Consider the following 18,578-nt stretch of genomic DNA (forward strand, 5'->3'; position numbering starts at 1 on the left):
GTCGATGATGGCGTTTTCTTAAAAAGTTAAAGAGAAAGAGATTAAGGATCGAAGTTTTCTTTGTAATTAGAAAAGTAATGATTAATTATTATTGTTAAGTAAATAAAGGAGCATTTTATTCTTAGATCGATAGGATAAATTTTAAAGGAATTACATGCAAACATTTCTCATATATCTTGAGGGAGAAAAAAAAAAGAAATGCTGGAAAATGGGAATTTTATTATGGAATAGAAAGAAGAATTTTCAAGACGCGATAAATAAAATTATCGGGAATTCTATCTATCCTTCGGACTATTTCATTATTGCAAATGGTCATTGAAAATTTTAAACCATGATCAGAATCATAGTGAATTACGATAATATGTAATATAATATAATACGTAATATAATAATAAAATATAGTGTAAAAGCGGTAAAAATTATATATATACGTAGAATTTGCAATTTATTATCTCATATAATTTCTCATACAATTGATGTACAATATTTATAAAGAAACGTTAGAATATATTTTTTTTCTCGCAACAAAAATTTAGAACAATATTTTAAATCGATCGCAATCGTTGGAAATAATATAATAATATAATAATAAAATAAAGCGGCGTAAAAGTGGTAAAAATTCAATATATATACATAGAATTTGCAATTCATTATCTCATATAATTTCTCATACAATTGATGTACAATATTTATAAAGAAACGTTAGAATATATTTTTTTTCTCGCAGCAAAAATTTAGAACAATATTTTAAATCGATCGCAATCGTTGGAAATAATATAATAATATAATAATAAAATAAAGCGGCGTAAAAGTGGTAAAAATTCAATATATATACATAGAATTTGCAATTCATTATCTCAACGACAATTGATGTACAATATTTAGAAAGAAACGTTAGAATATATTTTTTTTCTCGCAACTAAAATGACACTAAAATTTAGAGCAATATTTTAAATTGATCGCAATCGTTCGAAATTGCATTAAGTTGGCCAATTTATGTACATATCCCTCGATGATCAAGCCTTCAAGCCTTGGTCGAACGAAATGAATTACTTTTTCTTCTCTCTCTCTCTTTTTTTTTCTTATCATCGTATTTACGCATTCCTTCTTACGTTGCAATTACGTAAATGCGCAATTGCAACGTTCTTCTGGGTCACCTTCAACCTTTAGTCGAACGAGGAAACGAGCAAAGAGTTGGTGTCGTTTTACCCTCGATTTGAATACAAAGATAACGAGATTAACTTAGATAAAAATTACGAGTGTTTAATTCGAACCTGCGTGAATCATACTTTTTTTTTTCTTTTTTCCCCTCTATTATAAATTAATCGTAACCTTCGAGTGAACAGAATAATCTTTTCTTTCTCCTTTAAAAAAAGATATCCGCGTAGGTTCATATGTAACGACATCGTCGATTTTTGTCCTTATTTTGTTATCATTAATATAATTTTTCGTTTCTTAATTTTTCGAAATATAGGTAGATAAAACAAGGATGAAAAGTTACGAGGAAGCGACAAGAATAATAATCGTGTTATCTTACGCGACATCGTTCCGTTATTACCAGAATATGAAAAAAAGTTTGTCGAAATTCTTGCTCAGCTGGATCTATAATGTTATCTCGTTCTTCACGTACGTCTATTTCATATTCTATCTGGAAATATATAATTTAAGCAGCATGCCGTATAACAAAGAACGAATCATGTACACGTTTCTACTTTTCATCTTTCTCTATGGATACGTAACTATAACAATAATGGGTTGGTACAAATCGAAGGTAATGGAAATCTTCAAAGAAGCGAGAATCTTTACTTTTCTTTGATTTTTCGTTTTTCGAGTTCCATTTTTTTTTTTTTTATTTCGTTTTTAACTTTCTCGTCCAGGATATAATCGTTTTACGAAATCACATCGACCAAGTGGACGAAAATTTGAAGGAAATTGGGATTGAAATCGAGTATCGAAGCATGCACCGTAAAGTAAAGATCACAGGATTGATATGGTTAATCCATTGGATTATATTAATAGGATTATTCTCGAACTTCTTATTAAAATACGAAAAAATAATATCCGAAATAATTGTCACATTCTCTTACGTTCACATGATAAATATCGAGTCACTCGTTTTGTACGACTACGATATATTCATATAGTACGTATATCAAATGTATCAATTTTCATCTTTCTTCGAGTTCTTCAAATTGATATTCGAAAATTGCAGTTGGCTAAAATTAAGATTCGAACAGACGAATCAACTGCTCGCAACGACTCTGTCGGTGAATGATGGAACGAAAATGGAGAAGGGATTGAAGGAGGACGAGATCCTCGGGTCGAATCCTAATTTTAAGAATAGATCTCGACTGAACAGTTGGTCGTTGGAACGTTTTTTACTCGGCTCCCAAATATTTCCTGTGAACCACGTTCCAAATTTGAAACAGGAATCCGACGAGAAAATTCATCTGGTTCAACAAATTAGGTAAATGAAATTCGATCGAGATTAAATAATTTTGAATTAATTGAAAATATAATATTACATTGGATGAATAAAAAGATTTGCTGAAATTTGTAAAATTTTAAGATCGGCGCAATTGCAACTTTCCAATATATCGAAAATGACGAACAACGTTTACAACGTGCAATTATTGACGTATACGTTCATAATTATGATTTACATAATAATACATGCATATTATATATACGTAGAGATCCCAAGAACGACCGATATTAAAAAACTGTTACTGACGATGATGATATTTGTATGGAATAGCTTTGGAAATTTTATGAAGATAATTTATGTAGCCTATTATTGCGAATGTACAATAAATGAGGTGAGAAATTGTATATTTTTAAAAATTGGAAATGTTTTTTTTCTAAATTTCAAGTTTGATCCATTCGATTTTCAGGCTAAAAAAACAATAAATATTATTCACTCATATCCCTTGGACGAAAAAGATATTGAATTAAAAAACGAGGTGAACAAGATTTAACTGTCTGATATGTCGAGTGAAATTTTGTTGAAAAAAACATAACCTAATAATTCATTTGTTCGCAGTTTCTCCAATTCTGTTTTCAAATATCGTACACACGACTTGAAAAATCAAAAACGATTGATTATAAAATCAATTATTCTTACATTCGCCATGTTAGTATTCTTTTTTATACGATTTTTCTTTTTTCTTTTTCACTGTTTATTAACAAGATTCAACAAGGTTTTTTTTTCAGTGCATAAGTTTCATGTTGTCTTACGTTATTATCATGATACAATGGAGCCAAAATTCATCGATAAAAAACGACATTTCAATGGAAAATGTGACGAGTTACAATTTGAGCAACGTTCAAACGACGAATCAAAGTTTGATCGACGTTCGAATATAATTTTTCATACTTGTCGATTAATAAGATTATAAATAAAACAATATATAATACGCAATAAAAAACAGTGAATACTAAATATTTTTCCAATTGATTTGATTTTAAATTCAAAAGAATTACTATTCATTTTTAATAAAGTTTCAGATTTGTTTTTTCAGAAATAGATATAACACGATTTGCGGAAGATCCAGAAAAACGCTCTTACAATATCATTAAGACATATTTGAACCGTGCAACCGCATTTCGATAATTAATCATTAACCATTATTCTTGTTAACAATACTTTCACCGCGATATCGATTCGGACACGAACGAGTAATTGTTGTGCTCGTTATTACTTAGCAGCACTACTTATACGATAACCATGACGTGATAACGATCTATTGCTACCTGTCGTGTAAATACGATGATGTATGAATAAAATAAACAACGAAGGTGTGAAGCGTTTAAGTTGATCCAGTTCCATTTTCCACTCGCCATGTACGAGCCGAAAACACTCAAGGAAACCATCAAACCGTTGATGATGATAAACTTCGTGTTCGGTATGGGCCTGACCGGTATCGAGGCAAAGAAACCCTCGAAGAAACTGGAATATATTTACACGATATGCAATCTTGTGATATTTTACTTGATCAATAAGTTAACCTTGCCTTATTACGACAAATATTATGTCATCAGCACGTTCAATCTAAGTCGTTTTATATTTCAATGGATGTTCCACGCGAATATTTGGACGATAACACTGTTGATTATCATTACCAGGATAAAAGCACAGGTGATTTTAAACGCCTTTTCGAATTTCTTCCTGTTATTACTTTTCGTTGGATCTGAAAATAAATTCAAATATAAATTTTGCACAATAGAGAAAATTGCGATAAGTTAACCTCTAAAATTTATTTGCAACAGAAATATCATATATATATATATGTATATATTCACACAAGAAACGTTTGTTTGCTTTAATATTTTGATACATTGTCTCATCTTCTAGCAATTACGGACAGTAGTGTCACTTGTAGAATTAAGCGATCAGAAAATGGAAAACATAGGATTGTCACCGAAGCATCGTTGCCTGATGATGTATCAGATCAAAAGATACATATTCCTTGGAATATACACGCTCATCTTCGTTGTATTGATCTATTATTGTCATTACGAATCAACCACGCCAACGCTTATTAAATTATGCCTTTCCATTTTACCGAACATTCCGTTCATAGTGTTCGGTGTCAGCACCATCTCCTTCTGCTTCTGGGTCACGTATGAAACTAAACATTCAAGGAATAAATAAACAAGTGTTTAAATTAATCTTGAACGTGTTTTATTTGAACGCCTTAAGATTGATTTAAACAGCGATCTTTAAAAAATAAAATACGTACGTTATTCAGGTGCTTGAAATTAAAGTTTCGTCAGTTGAACGAGTTACTTCGTAGTATGAGAATCATGAAATCGCCGATTCACAAAAGAGTGTTGGAAATGACGAACAATTTAGAGAACAACAGATTCTCTTTGTACAGGAATGAACACGTAAGAAGGAACACGAACACTATAAGAACAGTAAAGTGAGATTTTACGATGAGATCAAAATAAGAATTATCATATTAGATAAAAGATTACTGATTTACACTTTCGTTTTTCACAAAGGCAAATCCATCTGGAGATAATCAAGATCGTGTGCTTTCTGAATCAAACGTTTGGAATACAGATCCTGATACAGATGACAGTATCGGTTGTCTTCACCACCAATCTTCTCCACCTGTTGTACAGGATTATATGGTTGCATTTTACCATCAATCAGCTTGTACAGGAATTGATCTCCGTGATTTTCTGGATATTGATCTACGGATCGCAAATCTTATACGTGAATCACGTTTGTGCCAGCACTAACTCAGAGGTATGAGCATTTTCTATTGAATGTATTGAATGCAAATTGATAAGCTTTCCAAGATATGCTACATATATATTTAAAATCGAATTGTATTAAAATATTTAACAACTATTGAATAGGATTTATCGAGCCATTTATAAATTTTTACAGGCAGCAAATATTGGCAACATTATTTGTGAGTTTTATGAACCATTTGCAACGAAAGAATTTAACGCTGAGGTAAAAATTCGAGTTCGAGTACGAAAGAAAAAAATGTAAAATTCATATAAAATGTTAATTCAAGATTTGAAAATGATCCTTTTAGATTCGAGATTTCACTCTACAACTGATACAAAATCCAGTGATATTTACGGCATACGGATTCTTCAATCTGGATCACTCGTTTATCCAAGGGGTACGTATACTTGATCGAATAAAATTTATACATATTTAACGTAATCTGTGACTTTCTAGGTTATTGGAACGATCACCACGTATCTCGTAGTTATGATCCAAGTGGGAGACTTATCAAATTCGGACAAATCGATAGTCTCATGAATGGAAATCGATATAAATAGATATTTAATCCAAATTTTATTTAATTGTACTCTTCTAAGGATATCGTATCAATCAATTGTATGTGAGTGAAAAAAAAATTTAAAAGATTGCTTTTATCAATTATGAATCATAATTTGAATTTTCTCGAAAAAAAAGTAAATATAATGAAATAATTGAAAGAATTGTTATTAAATATATTTAATTTCGAATTTCTTGGACATTCACCCTAACAATTTTCCGCCAATTAGGACGTGGACAGGGATGATACCTCAATTACTCTACACCCCTGATAGACCCTATACTATTCCAGATGGAGGCGTTAGACCGTGAAATTTGGTAATCTTGAAACTCGATAGCTCGTAATTCGGTGAAGATAGACAGTTACCTCTGAGAGCCACTCCTAATCGATCCTTAATTTGGGAAAATTATGCTTAAAGAATCTCTGAAATCAGAATTAAATTCCTCTTGTATACTACAAAAATATTAAAAGATAATATTTAAAAATGAAAAATGAAAATTTGTTCTCTTTCAAAATTCTATTTAATCGTAATTAATAAAAATGAAAATTCTTAGAATTATATATTATAAATATATACGTCAATAATACTATTATTATTTCCAAATAATAAAGGAAAAAGAAAAGAAAGAAAAACTTAAATTGTATAAACTGCTTCAGATTTTTTCCATTATGTTAATTTATATTTTTTATTTATCATGATTTATGATATATAATTCGGTTTAATGTTACAACTTACGCAACATAGGTAAAGCATACGTTTACGACGGGTATAACATTAATTGGGAATTAAGGGTGCGAACGAGCGTGGCCGTCAGGAGCCACCTGCTACCGTGCAACATTGGTGGGGTGAAGAGAATTGATATATTGTACCCAGGGGACAGAGAGACCAGTTTAGATGGGTGCAAGTACCGTGTTCATCTCTAATCCTCTTCTCTTTCGTTAACTAACATTCGTAAGAGTTGTCTCAGCTTTGTTGTCGATTAAATTATTCCAGTCATTGCGATCGAATCCTGCAATATGCATATGATAATATAAATGCAGCCGCTTTAAAAAAAAATCTTTTCGATTTACAAATATTATATTATTTTTGTTTTCCTTTAATTTATAAAAAAAATATATTAATATCAATTTTATAAAATTATAAGAATAATTTTGATAATATTTCAAGAGGAACGATTGGAGATAGTTGAATGAAAACAAAAAGATTGATTTCCTTGACCAAGGCATATGGGATGGATTAAAGATGGTGATTTTAGAAAAGTAAACGCAAACAGACTGCAACGATTCTAATAATCCGCAAACGTCGTTTATCATGTCGAAACGGATTTACGTTAACAACAGAATCGACCACTCCTACTCGAGGGTGTGGGTATTCGATCACTTCGTATCTTCGCCAAACGTTTACCCCCACATGTTTATTGATATCGAATAGGGAATATATCTCAGTGACATTGTAAAAAAAATAAAAAAATTTTATTTTGATTCATTGACAAATTATGTATGTATTTATATTTATATATATTTATGTTATAGTTATTGTTTTATTTTTTATTTTTATCTTTTAATAAATTTCTTCCTAAAAAAAAAAAAGAATAAGATACTAATTTTTTCATAAAAAATAAAAAAGATTAAAAATTTGTATTTTTTTTCCTTTTTTAGATTTAATTTTTAGTTTTCTTCTTTCTTTCTTTTCAATCAATATATTTCTTATCTACATTACGTATATGTAAATTATTTACTTACATTTATTTAATTTTTTTCTTTTGTCACCAATTATTATAATTTTTGGCATAATCTATCTTTAATTTTAATTTATTTTTAATTTTTAAAAATTATTAATGTTAATCAACAATTAAATATAAATAAGATTTTTCTGATGTTGAATATTTTTTTCATTTTTTTATATTTATTTCTTTAATAGAAAAAATTTTATTGTTTTTTTATCAATAAAAATTTATAAATTAAAAGAAATAAAACTTTCATAATGATACAAATAGAATAATAGGATAAAATAAAAAGGTTATGTTGATATGACGGAAAAATCATATGTTAATCTCAATTATTAATTATAAAAGATTTATATTATTGAAATTTTTATTGCTGAAATAAAATATTATTAATAAATATATAAAAAATAATTATACCAGTAAGTAAAGAAAATTTTATAGATAATATAGAGTGCATTAGTATCGCATATATACTAACGGTTCTGCCCTCTATACTTGCAGAATCCGTACTAATTTGTGATATGTACACAGTGTACGAATTTTAGTTAGGTTAGTGAGATATTAAAATGGGTAAACACGAAGTAGGAACGCCAAAATATATTGCTAATAAAATTAAGGCAAAAGGCTTGCAAAAGTTAAGATGGTATTGTCAAATGTGTCAAAAACAGTGCAGAGACGAAAATGGATTCAAGTGTCATACAATGTCGGAATCTCATCATAGACAATTACTGTTATTTGCTGATAATGCTTCTCGTTATATGGATCAGTTTTCAAAAGAGTTTTCTCAGGGTTATTTAAATTTATTAAAAAGACAATTTGGTACCAGAAGAGTGCCTGCTAACCGTGTTTATCAAGAATATATCTCAGACCGGGGACATATACATATGAATGCTACAATTTGGCTTACATTAACTGCATTTGTTAAATGGCTTGGACGTACTGGACAGTGTGTTGTAGATGAAACAGAGAAAGGTAATTTGTGCAAAATTTAATATTTTTACTAATAATAAATATTTAATTAAATATAACTAATGTTAATTATTGCTTCTTTTGTTTTTAGGCTGGTACGTAACGTATATTGACAGGGATCCAGAAACACTTGCAGCGCAAGAAAGAAAAGCTAAAAAACAAAAAATGGATAAAGATGATGAAGAAAGAATGATGGAATTTATAGAAAAACAAGTAGAAAAAGGCCAACAAGAAAGTAACGAACAATCTGAAAGTATCAAAGAGCCACTTAAACGACTTGACAGTGATGCACCTTTAGTCCTTAATATGAAAATAAATAAAAAACCAAAATTACTTCCCATTATAAAACAAGAAAAAATAGATAAAGATTCTATCAGTAATGAATCGACTTCTATGATTTCTGATGTAAAATCTGAGGAACCAAACAAAGAATATACAGATAAGGAAAAGAATTCAGCAAAAATAGAAAAAGATGAATCGAAACTTAACAACGATAATGATAATATGGAAGGATGGTTAAGAGAGGGTTTAATGGTAAAAGTAATAACCAAGACTCTTGGAGATAAATATTATAAGTCTAAAGGCATTATTCAATCTGTTGAAAATTCCAATTTCATTGGAAAAGTCAAATTGCGATCGCCTGAAGAAGTTGAGAATCATGTTATAAAAATAGATCAAGAATATCTAGAGACTGTAATACCTGCTATAGGAAAAGAAGTTATAATTCTTTGGGGAAAATATAAAGCAATGAAGGGTATTGTGCATAAGCTTCACATAGAACATTATAGTATAGATGTAAAATTGGAAAGTGATAATACTATAGTAAAAAAATTACCATATGAACAAATTTGTAAATATGTAAGATGATTTTTTAAATTACAGAGATTTGTCATTTATTCAATTTTTGTGATAAAATATATTATTTATTAATAATATTTTGATTAATACATAAAACGGAACATATTTCTCTTTTCGTTTTTACTTTGTAAATTTTTGATACTTATGTAATTGTAAAATATGTTTAAATATTCTATTTGTATAATATATTATATATTAATATACATTTAAAACTTATATTTATATTTTTTTGTGTCAAGTTCATACAAAAATATATAAATAATAATAAATAGAAAACATCTTAAACTTGATTATAATTATTTTTTAGCAGAAACATATAAATTTGATCGATCAAATAATCAAATAGTCGTAGTTGCACGTAATCTATAACCTCGTTTCTAATAATACGCCTCCTAATCAGCCTGGATTAAATTCAATTTATTTTGCACTTTGATAATATATATTCATATGTTATATACATATCACACAAATAATTTTTATTTATATAACAATAATAAATTATCGAATAATTAAATCAGTCAAAAATAATAATCATTGTTTTATTTTTTAAATATCAAGTATTAAAAGAAAATCTTTAAATTTCATTTTTAAATGATTAATATTAAAAAAATATTCAACTTCAAGTTTTTAATTATTATGATACATGTTATGAAACACCTTATGTGCAAACATTAAAAATGCGCGTATTTCTGCACCATTCTCAAATGTGCATGTACATACACGACAAATACACGATACACTCGAATTCGAAACTTTTGAAGGCCGAATATAAAGTGCCTATTTCAAACCAACATGAACTTGAACTTAATTAATCCAGTAAAATTGATAATTACGATAGAGTGGATTAATCATGTTCCCGTCACGTTCCCGAAGTTTGATGATTGAATATAAGTATAGAATCGTACCTAATTGATATATAAATTACGATCTGATAATATTTAATCTAATGATAAATTTTTTAAATTTAATCGAAACAACATATTTCAATTATTAATGTATTAATTATTTATATACGAAAATTATGCATTTTATGTATTTTATTCTTAAAGATATTTTTAATATTCCTTTTTAATTCTAATTATTTAAATTTCATAATATACAAAAAAAAGACAGAAACCAATTCATTTTTTCAATTTATTATTCTTTAAGAAATATTTCTATAGATTATCTGAAAGAAATAAATCTTTTTCATTCTAATATCAAACAGAATTATAAACATTGTTCATAATTATCTATTTCGATCGAATGAAACTCTACATACAATTCATGCAAAGATTGCTAACTACGATAAAAGTGAGATAGTGCGAGGCGAAATTAGGTTGCGATATCGAAATAATTATTCTACGAGGTTGCATGTATGTATATATAAAAGTAATTTGCATATAAATTTATATATATAAAATATATTATATATATAAAATATATTATATATATATATATTATATTATATATTATATATATTTATAATATTTTTAAAAATAAAATTTTTTTTCTTTTTTTTTTTTTAGCTTGATTAATAGCACTATCTCTTTGAAAAATGCTTAAACTCTTACCAACAGCAAAATTATCTTCATTAACGGTCTTTGACTAATACTACCATCTCTGAAATATATTAAAACTTTTTATATATAGTTAATGGCAATAAAGTATATTATTTGTATGTGATTTGAATAAAATCAAGAAATTTTTTTCTATAAATTAAACTAAACTGTCATCTCTCTCAAAGATGCTAACAATATTAAGGCGATATTAAACAATTCGACAAAATTCAATTACTGTTGATAATAACGTGTAAATTATTTGAATAGTTTTCAAAAAGATGGCACTAATAGTTAAAGACTATCAAAGTTCACTTTGGTGTCGATAATAATTCGCAACAAGTTTGAACACTTTCCAAAAAGATAGCGTTATCGATTAAATACTAAAGAAAAAAAATTATATTTTTATTACATATATTTTATTTATATTTTTACATTATATATCATATTATATAAATTTTTTGTATTTCTACATGTATAAATTTTATATATATATTATACATACATACTTTTTATTTTTATCTTTATATATTATACATGTATACATTTTTATATCATATATAAAATAATATTAAATCTTTTCAATCTTTTGATATTTTCATCGATCGATACCATCGGAACTTTAACTAAGCTAAATAAAATTTTAGTTAAGAAAACTTCGGACGTCAGTCTGACGCACGAAACCTTTTTTTCAGCTATTGAATCGGATTTCCTGAAACGTTATATTACTCGAGCCTTCAAATTCTCGAGTTCATGGTATTATGCATATACGTATCCGACACCTTGGTGGGATGGTAGCTCGTGCGCGGCGCGATGAACCGACTCAAAAGCTACTAGAATTATTAACTCCTGTCAGTCTAGGTAGCTCGATCCAGCAAAGAACACTTGATTGCTTCTTCCACTTGTTAACACCATTTTAGAAAAGAAACGATTTTATAAAGATTCAAACGCGAAGGATAAACTTTTGACGCTTGGAAACTCTTCTCGCATAATTTAAATCCCCTTTTTGACATAGTCTCTTCGACATATCTTTCTAAAAAAAAAAAATGTTAAAAATATTCAATTCATTCAAGACTATCTAATAAATTGCAATCATTTTTCATACAGAGAATTGATGAATTCGCTTCGATGATGTCGTTACGTTCAAACGAAGCCATTTTGGGTTTTAAGTGTCGATCGTTAGAAGAAGTTTAAAGCGTTCCTGAGTCTCGCGTGTGGATTTTGAGAAAAGTGGAAGATATGGAGGAAAGATTGGAGGAAATCGAGGAGAGTAGCAACTCGTGTTCGACATCCACGTGTTCGTCATCGGCGTCGGTGCGTGGCAAGAAACGGTGCACGGAAATGCGTTCGGAGAAGCCGGCGTACCTTCGCCAGAAAGGTACGATTCCCTAAATTACTTGCAAATATCAGATCGATCAGGAAACTTGTTTGCAAACGAACTTTAAACCGACTTAAGAAGATCGATCCTCGAGAAATCGGTACACGATTCAAACACGATAAAGTCCTATTTCGTTGATTCGCCCGATGATTGATCAGCGATGAAATTTCAAATTTCTGCAAATTTTCCTGATTACAGGCAAAACTGCAATTTATCATCGCACGTGCTATTATTGCTCGCTAATTATTCTATCACTAATCCACTAAATTTCCTTTGATACATAAAAAAAAAAAAAATTAAACCTATTCAAATCCATTATCCTTTATACGCAGGAAACCCTCGTTTCTTTGATGCATAATGCAAACGTATATATAATCTTATCTCAACTTGGCTCGACTAAAATAGTAATAGTATCGTTACTCGCGTATACGGTATAATTAAGAGAGACGATAATAACGTGGAAAATACGAATGCTTATCTAATTAACGAACGAATTAAATTAAATTTCACTCCCTCGAGACATCGTTTCGTCGATGACTTTGTCGTCAAGAATCGTCAAGTGTTAGCTGCTCGAATCAGATCAATGAATCTCTGGGAGGGGAGGGCGAATTAAACTGCATTACATCGGTAGGTGTAATCGGGAAATGCAGATGCTTGCTCCGACGCGAATTCGTAATTCGATAGACTCGATTACACGCGAGCACGCGATTCTGAAAAGTACGTTCGAGACTGTGTGTATATATACATATACACGTATATACAATACGTGTCAGAGTGCAAATCCCCGTTATTCCTTGGTCTGTGAAATAAGATGTTATTTCACGGTCCGTCATTACATCATTTTATGGTGCAAAATTCTATTTCGATTATTCTTTCTACTTCTATACGAATTTCGCGATGCATTTTACTCGGAAGATAAATTAAGATAAATTAAAATTAAATATTTCTGTTTTATGATATTTATGATTTTATTTATTATTGGTGGATTATTAACAGGAATTATATTATTTAATTCTTGTATTAATATTATTCTTCATGATGTCTGTTGTTGGTCATTTCCACTATATTCTATCAATAGGAGCAGTATTTGCTTATTATTTAATATTAAATGAATAAAAATTCAATTTGTTATAATACTTATTGTACGTTAATTTAACATTTTTTCCTCGACATTTTTTAGGATTAATACCTCGACGATCAATTTCATTAATTAGATCAATAATTTCATTAAATGGAATAATTTTTTTCATTTTAGAAAGATATCTATCAAAACGAATAATGTTATTTAAATTTGAAAAAGGAAAAGAAGGATGTTACTTTTCTTTTTTTTTACAAAGAAATAACCAGAGACAGGTACCGAAACTATTACTATATTTATACGTAAGAGAGAAGTGAATCTCGTAACAGAAAATAGGTTAAGAGGTAGCGGCCGATTCTCGTAACGTATTTGCACGTTTATATGTTTTTTTTTAAAGTTCACGTGTCACGCGAGACAACGATACAAGTTGCAAAAAACGGTATACCGAGGATATATATATATGCGATTACTTTAAAGTTAAAGTTACCATCGCTCGGTAAACACGGATTATTATTTCGGTATAAGACGAGATATACCATTTTCCGTTGTCAATTAACCTCCAGACACAAGATTGCGGAAGCTAGTATTTGTATCCAACGGCTCGAATAATTGGAAAACAAGAATTGCGCACAAAATTTATCCAATTTTGCGACAATTTTTCTTTATCAAAAATGATCTTATATATCTGCATAATAAATACGCGTAATATCAGTACTATGTACAACAGTACAAAAGAATATCTATAGTCGCCATGATTCCAACAACTGGCGAGAAACCGCGCTTCCATGCCTCGCGCGCATCAAGTCTCATGAAAATGCACCGTTCACGTTCGCGCTCGAAATTTATTCGCCTATTTAACGGAAGGGGGAGCAACTATTTCGCTACTTACGGCGCCGTTTAAGAGAAAAGGGTTGAGCAGGTTGCATGAGGCCGAGACACGTCGTTCGGTAAATACGACGGATAGACGTTATTAGGGCATGTCTATCGCCTATATTCGCGAGCAAATATGTGTTTGGACGTCCAAAGTGACGCGTTTCGTGCGGCTTTGGTCGCCGTCCTATCCGGCCGCGATCTGTTTATATATAAAAGGAATTCGGCACGAATCCCAATTGATATTTGATAGTTCGATGCGAGGCCTGTGCCGGTGAGCATCGTCGCCTGTGACAATCCTCCTCACGGCTCTCCATCTCCCTTTCGCTTTCCAATCTACGTTCCCCAAATTTGAGGACATCTTGAAATATATATATATATATATTTCGAATCTTTGAATTCTTTGAATTCTTCGTCGCTGGAAAGATTTTTTTTCCTTTTTTTTTTATACATATATATATATATCCCTCTTAAAAGATTTAAGATCGCCGTTTAAATGTCGCTGGCCACCAGATCGGCGAGGTGCGCGGCTCTGATGGCGGAGCCCGACGAGTTGTATCCAGGTGGAGAATTTTCTCGAAAACAACGATATTTTCAGTTTGAAAGAATTGACTCTATTTTTTCTTTTCTTTTTCCAGAAAAGATCATATACCCGAGGAATACGAGAACGCTGACCAAAACAGCTGTTGTCGGGGGCAAACCCATCGACGAGAAGACATGCATGGTAAATCCGTTGATCGACAACTTTTTAAAAACGTGCCTCGTGAACGCGCTCCTTCCAGGCTCTAAGAACCTTGGTTTTCGGAAGTTGTGCCACTCCGCCGAGGCCGGAATGGGCCAGGACCGGCTTCACGTTGCGCCCTTACGGGCAAAGCCTGGCATTTGGACTACGAGCGGCGAGAAACACGACCAGGTCCCTCGTCACGGCTGTGCAAGCCGTGATGCTCAAGCATTTCCTCTTCAAATCTAACCGACTGGATAGCAGCGCTGGCCCGGTGGAAAGGTTTTTAAAAAATTATTTATTCTTGTTATTGCTATTTTCTTTTATAGACGACTCGGAAGGAAATTTTGCTCTGTCCGAAAATTCAGCCTGTTGAAACCGTCGTACGAAAGGCAGATCGACGCGTTGACGTCGACCATAGCGGAGATTATTTGGCGTTCGGCCGGCGGGTTCGCCGTGCAAAATGCTGCTTGCTCGTCGGGTCAAAGCGGAAACGAGAACGTATCCACGGCGGTGGTTGCCTTGCCGCAAGAGATCCCCTACGTGCAGCATAGCGTGCAATACTTTCAGGATGGTCTCACCGAGACCGTACGTATATAAAAACTATCCTTCGACTCGTATTCCGTTGATTCGTGAAATTTCGAAAAATTCCTTTTGCCTGTCTTTTGTTAGACTAATTTTTTCTCGGATCGTTCGAATTTTAGGAAGCAACTTTAATTCTTCCAAGAATATATATCGAACGAATTTTCCAATTCTCAGCTCCACTTGTTCGAATTTGAATCTTTGGACGATTTGGAGATATTTATCAAGCGATACTTGTACTTGGTAAGTTTACTAAACGTATCGTATTTCTCGAATACAATACGATAACGATCCATCCCACAGTTTCAAGACGAGGGTAGTCCAGGTGCTGCGCTGCTGCTGTACAGCGCTGTACTCTCCAGAGGTCTCTCCAAGTAATACGCCACAATCAAAATCCTTCTTCTACCCCTTCTCCAATGATAAACAATTAATAACTTTCCCCAGAGTGAAAATTGACCTGGAAAATCCAAGGGGCTCGATGTTGAGCGGCTGTCCAGAGGAGGGCTCCATAAGCGTGGTGGTCTTCTCGTTGACAGGCCGTGCTTCCCCCCACCTTCACAACGGGGTGTTGCACGTTGGGGACGAAGACACATACGTAAGTTACTTGCCCCTCTCCTCCAGCCTCGATTTTTATTTCCACCGCAATCGCCAAGGCTGTGCCGCAATGGGGAGTCCTGGCAAGGAGCGAGGTAGGATTTCTGGTGCACGAGGGCGACGGAGAATCGAGCAAACAACCCGGCTCCCGCTTGAAGACCCCCAACCTGCCGATTTGGGTCACCCTCTGCCAGGGTCATCACGGTGTCCTGTTCAATACGAACCGCGAGCTGCTCAGAAATTACCACGCGGAGCGACGGTAAGGAAAAGGGGAGAAGAAGAGGAAGGAGGGGTTAAATTTTTATTTCCTTTTTCTTTTTATCCCTCGCATCGAGGTTCGAGATCCAATACTTCACTTGCGGTGGAAGCCATGCCATTCTGACCGTGGACACCAGGTCAACTTCCGGAAACGATTCCGAATTGGAGGGGCCGAGCAAAGAATGCACGGACATGGCCGCAACTCCTTTGGAGAAACTCATTCGTTCCAAGTGAATAATTATTCCATATTTTCTCTATTAAGTGTTTTATATATATATATATATATAACTTTTTATATTTTCGCAGGTGGCAAGATGCCTATATACAGTGGAACGGAGCGCCTTTAATGTGAATGCGTCGTGTTTTCTGTATCTCTTTTCATTTTAGAAAATTGATATAAAATATGTCGATCCCTTTTTCGTTTAAATTGTAGTCGATTTTAGCCGCTTGAAATCGTTTCTGTCCTCGAATAAAAAGATTTCTCCCAGATGTGCACGTATCGAATATTGCCCGAAATCGGATGCAATCGAACGTTCCGTGCGCTTCATCGACACGCGATCGCGTGAAGCGCTAACGATATTTGTACAACATATGTATGCATATATATATATAAGACTTGGCTTTGCTTGGCGCATCGAAGGAACAACTCGTATAAAAATCCAGTCCACGAAATTCGCATTTGATTACCGTTTTCTTCTTTCCTCGCAACGACACCGAAGAAGGAGGGATAATTAACCCGAGGCCTTTTCCGCTCGGCCGAACAAACGACTGTTCGCCGTTGAATTTCTTGGCCTGGGCTTGAAATTATTTCACGCGGGAATTAACGTAAAACTTTCGTATTCTGATATTTTTGTGTATCTTCGGAGAAAGAAAAGTTTGTGAAGATTAAAGTGCTGATATCGTTGTCTCGTTGCGATATTTTTAACAATAAAGTGATTAGAGAGAATGCATCCTCGTTTCGCCGGGGTATATAAGAGATAAAATTTCTTATTTAAAATTGAGAATGTGTTCTCACGTTCTATTATTATTATTTTTCGTCACCTTCTCTATTTTCATCTCCATTTTCATCCTTTCATCGTTCTTTAACGAATAGAAATAATTTCGTTAAAGAAAAATCATCCTCGCAGAGACTAATTTCATTGTATTCCATGCTTGTTAAAAGAACTTTGGAAATAATATTTCCATTCTTATCTTCGAACTCTAATCGATTATAATCGAATTACTCGATAAAATATTATTCTTCTTTATAAGAAGAAGTTCGATTTAATTTGTGACAAAATCTTATCGCTCGATAAAATATTATTCTTTATAAGAAGAATCGAGGTGAGTTCGATTTAATTTGAGAAAAAAATGTTCTAATCACTCGATAATATATTACTCTTCTTTATAAGAAGTTCGAATCGAAGCAAGTTCGATCTAATTCAAGACAAAAGAATTCTAATCGCTCAATAAAATATTATTCTTTATAAGAAGAATCGAGGTGAGTTCAATCTAATTTGAGAAAAAAATGTTCTAATCATTTGATAATATATTTTTTAAAGAAGAATCGAGGCGAATTCGATTTAATTTTAGACAAAAGAATCACTCCATAATATATTACTCTTCTTTATAAGAAGAATTCGAGGCGAGTTCGATCTAATTTGAGACAAAAATGCTCTAATCATTTGATAATATATTACTCTTCTTTATAAAAAGAATCGAACCGAGTTCGATTTAATTTGAGACAAAAGAATTCTAATCGTTCGATAAAATATTATTCTTTATAAGCAGAAGTTCGAATCGAGTTCGATCTAATTCGAGATAAAAGAATCACTCTATAATATATTATTCTGCTTTATTAGAAGAATCGAGGCGAATTCGATTTAATTTTAGACAAAAGAATCACTCCATAATATATTACTCTTCTTTATAAGAAGAATCGAGGCGAGTTCGATCTAATTTGAGATGCTCTAATCACTCGATAATATATTACTCTTCTTTATAAGAAGTTCGAATTGAGTTCGATTTAATTTGAGATAAAAGAATTCTAATCGTTCGATAAAATATTATTCTCTATAAAAAGAAGTTCGAATCGAGGCGAGTTCGATCTAATTTTAGACAAAAGAATCACTCTATAATATTCTTCTTTATAAGAAGTTCGAATCGAAGCGAGTTCGATCTAATTTTAGACAAAAGAATCACTCTATAATATTCTTCTT

At 31.8% G+C, this 18,578-nt stretch overlaps 4 protein-coding genes and 2 long non-coding RNA genes across 12 annotated transcripts; 4 read left to right on the top strand and 2 right to left on the bottom strand.

Annotated features, from left to right (window-relative positions):
- Positions 1–424: 424 nt before the first annotated feature.
- Positions 425–5,130, bottom strand: LOC133666702 (uncharacterized). The gene is made up of 4 exons (XR_009831194.1): positions 4,989–5,130; positions 4,743–4,909; positions 4,303–4,631; positions 425–4,190 (listed from the first exon to the last, which is right to left on the bottom strand). It is a non-coding gene; the product is annotated as an uncharacterized LOC133666702 (long non-coding RNA).
- Positions 1,490–3,442, top strand: LOC108000543 (uncharacterized). Its single transcript, XM_017060930.3, has 7 exons — positions 1,490–1,771; positions 1,878–2,143; positions 2,213–2,467; positions 2,570–2,819; positions 2,895–2,963; positions 3,044–3,133; positions 3,214–3,442. Exons 1-7 carry the CDS (start codon positions 1,490–1,492, stop codon positions 3,364–3,366), a joined length of 1,365 nt encoding a protein of 454 aa, XP_016916419.1. The 3' UTR covers positions 3,367–3,442.
- LOC108000611 (gustatory receptor 68a-like) lies at positions 3,794–6,305 on the top strand. 2 transcript variants are annotated; one of them, XM_062079625.1, is made up of 8 exons: positions 3,842–4,138; positions 4,355–4,623; positions 4,752–4,925; positions 5,008–5,257; positions 5,402–5,470; positions 5,556–5,645; positions 5,705–5,870; positions 6,037–6,305. In XM_062079625.1, the coding sequence occupies exons 1-7, from the start codon at positions 3,842–3,844 to the stop codon at positions 5,786–5,788; spliced, it is 1,233 nt and encodes a 410-aa protein (XP_061935609.1). In that variant the 3' UTR covers positions 5,789–5,870; positions 6,037–6,305. The 2 variants fall into 2 exon arrangements, with proteins under 2 accessions (XP_016916539.1, XP_061935609.1); XM_017061050.3 differs by lacking the exon at positions 6,037–6,305 and having other exon boundaries at positions 3,794–4,138; positions 5,705–5,967.
- On the bottom strand, positions 5,973–11,230 carry LOC108000612 (uncharacterized). The gene is made up of 3 exons (XR_009831196.1): positions 10,915–11,230; positions 6,544–6,817; positions 5,973–6,230 (listed from the first exon to the last, which is right to left on the bottom strand). It is a non-coding gene; the product is annotated as an uncharacterized LOC108000612 (long non-coding RNA).
- On the top strand, positions 8,035–9,892 carry LOC108000610 (DNA/RNA-binding protein KIN17). Its single transcript, XM_017061049.3, has 2 exons — positions 8,035–8,506; positions 8,595–9,892. Exons 1-2 carry the CDS (start codon positions 8,101–8,103, stop codon positions 9,368–9,370), a joined length of 1,182 nt encoding a protein of 393 aa, XP_016916538.2. The 5' UTR covers positions 8,035–8,100; the 3' UTR covers positions 9,371–9,892.
- Positions 10,412–17,384, top strand: LOC108000613 (inactive ubiquitin carboxyl-terminal hydrolase MINDY-4B). 6 transcript variants are annotated; one of them, XM_062079622.1, is made up of 11 exons: positions 11,522–11,760; positions 12,007–12,277; positions 14,864–14,949; positions 15,008–15,228; positions 15,315–15,534; positions 15,706–15,771; positions 15,832–15,902; positions 15,973–16,123; positions 16,182–16,381; positions 16,458–16,610; positions 16,687–17,384. In XM_062079622.1, exons 2-11 carry the CDS (start codon positions 12,139–12,141, stop codon positions 16,730–16,732), a joined length of 1,353 nt encoding a protein of 450 aa, XP_061935606.1. In that variant the 5' UTR covers positions 11,522–11,760; positions 12,007–12,138; the 3' UTR covers positions 16,733–17,384. The 6 variants fall into 6 exon arrangements, with proteins under 6 accessions (XP_061935605.1, XP_028523829.1, XP_028523827.1 ...); XM_062079621.1 differs by lacking the exon at positions 11,522–11,760 and adding an exon at positions 10,412–10,716 and having other exon boundaries at positions 15,973–16,381; XM_028668026.2 differs by having other exon boundaries at positions 11,513–11,760; positions 15,973–16,381.
- Positions 17,385–18,578: the final 1,194 nt, after the last annotated feature.

This window comes from Apis cerana, linkage group LG9, assembly GCF_029169275.1.
Source record: "Apis cerana isolate GH-2021 linkage group LG9, AcerK_1.0, whole genome shotgun sequence".
NCBI lineage: Eukaryota > Metazoa > Arthropoda > Insecta > Hymenoptera > Apidae > Apis > Apis cerana.

Bases quoted from the DNA above. Each gene is read 5' to 3' on its own strand.
- LOC108000543 (XM_017060930.3), top strand. From the start codon at position 1,490: ATGAAAAGTTACGAGGAAGCGACAAGAATAATAATCGTGTTATCTTAC. The intron at 2,820-2,894 runs GTGAGAAATTGT...TTCGATTTTCAG, and splicing joins GCGAATGTACAATAAATGAG to GCTAAAAAAACAATAAATAT. The intron at 2,964-3,043 runs GTGAACAAGATT...ATTTGTTCGCAG, and splicing joins ATATTGAATTAAAAAACGAG to TTTCTCCAATTCTGTTTTCA.
- LOC108000611 (XM_017061050.3), top strand. From the start codon at position 3,842: ATGTACGAGCCGAAAACACTCAAGGAAACCATCAAACCGTTGATGATG. The intron at 5,471-5,555 runs GTAAAAATTCGA...TGATCCTTTTAG, and splicing joins CGAAAGAATTTAACGCTGAG to ATTCGAGATTTCACTCTACA. The intron at 5,646-5,704 runs GTACGTATACTT...GTGACTTTCTAG, and splicing joins ATCACTCGTTTATCCAAGGG to GTTATTGGAACGATCACCAC.
- LOC108000610 (XM_017061049.3), top strand. From the start codon at position 8,101: ATGGGTAAACACGAAGTAGGAACGCCAAAATATATTGCTAATAAAATT. The intron at 8,507-8,594 runs GTAATTTGTGCA...TTTTGTTTTTAG, and splicing joins TGTAGATGAAACAGAGAAAG to GCTGGTACGTAACGTATATT.
- LOC108000613 (XM_062079621.1), top strand. From the start codon at position 12,139: ATGGAGGAAAGATTGGAGGAAATCGAGGAGAGTAGCAACTCGTGTTCG. The intron at 14,950-15,007 runs GTAAATCCGTTG...CGCTCCTTCCAG, and splicing joins TCGACGAGAAGACATGCATG to GCTCTAAGAACCTTGGTTTT. The intron at 16,611-16,686 runs GTGAATAATTAT...ATATTTTCGCAG, and splicing joins GAGAAACTCATTCGTTCCAA to GTGGCAAGATGCCTATATAC.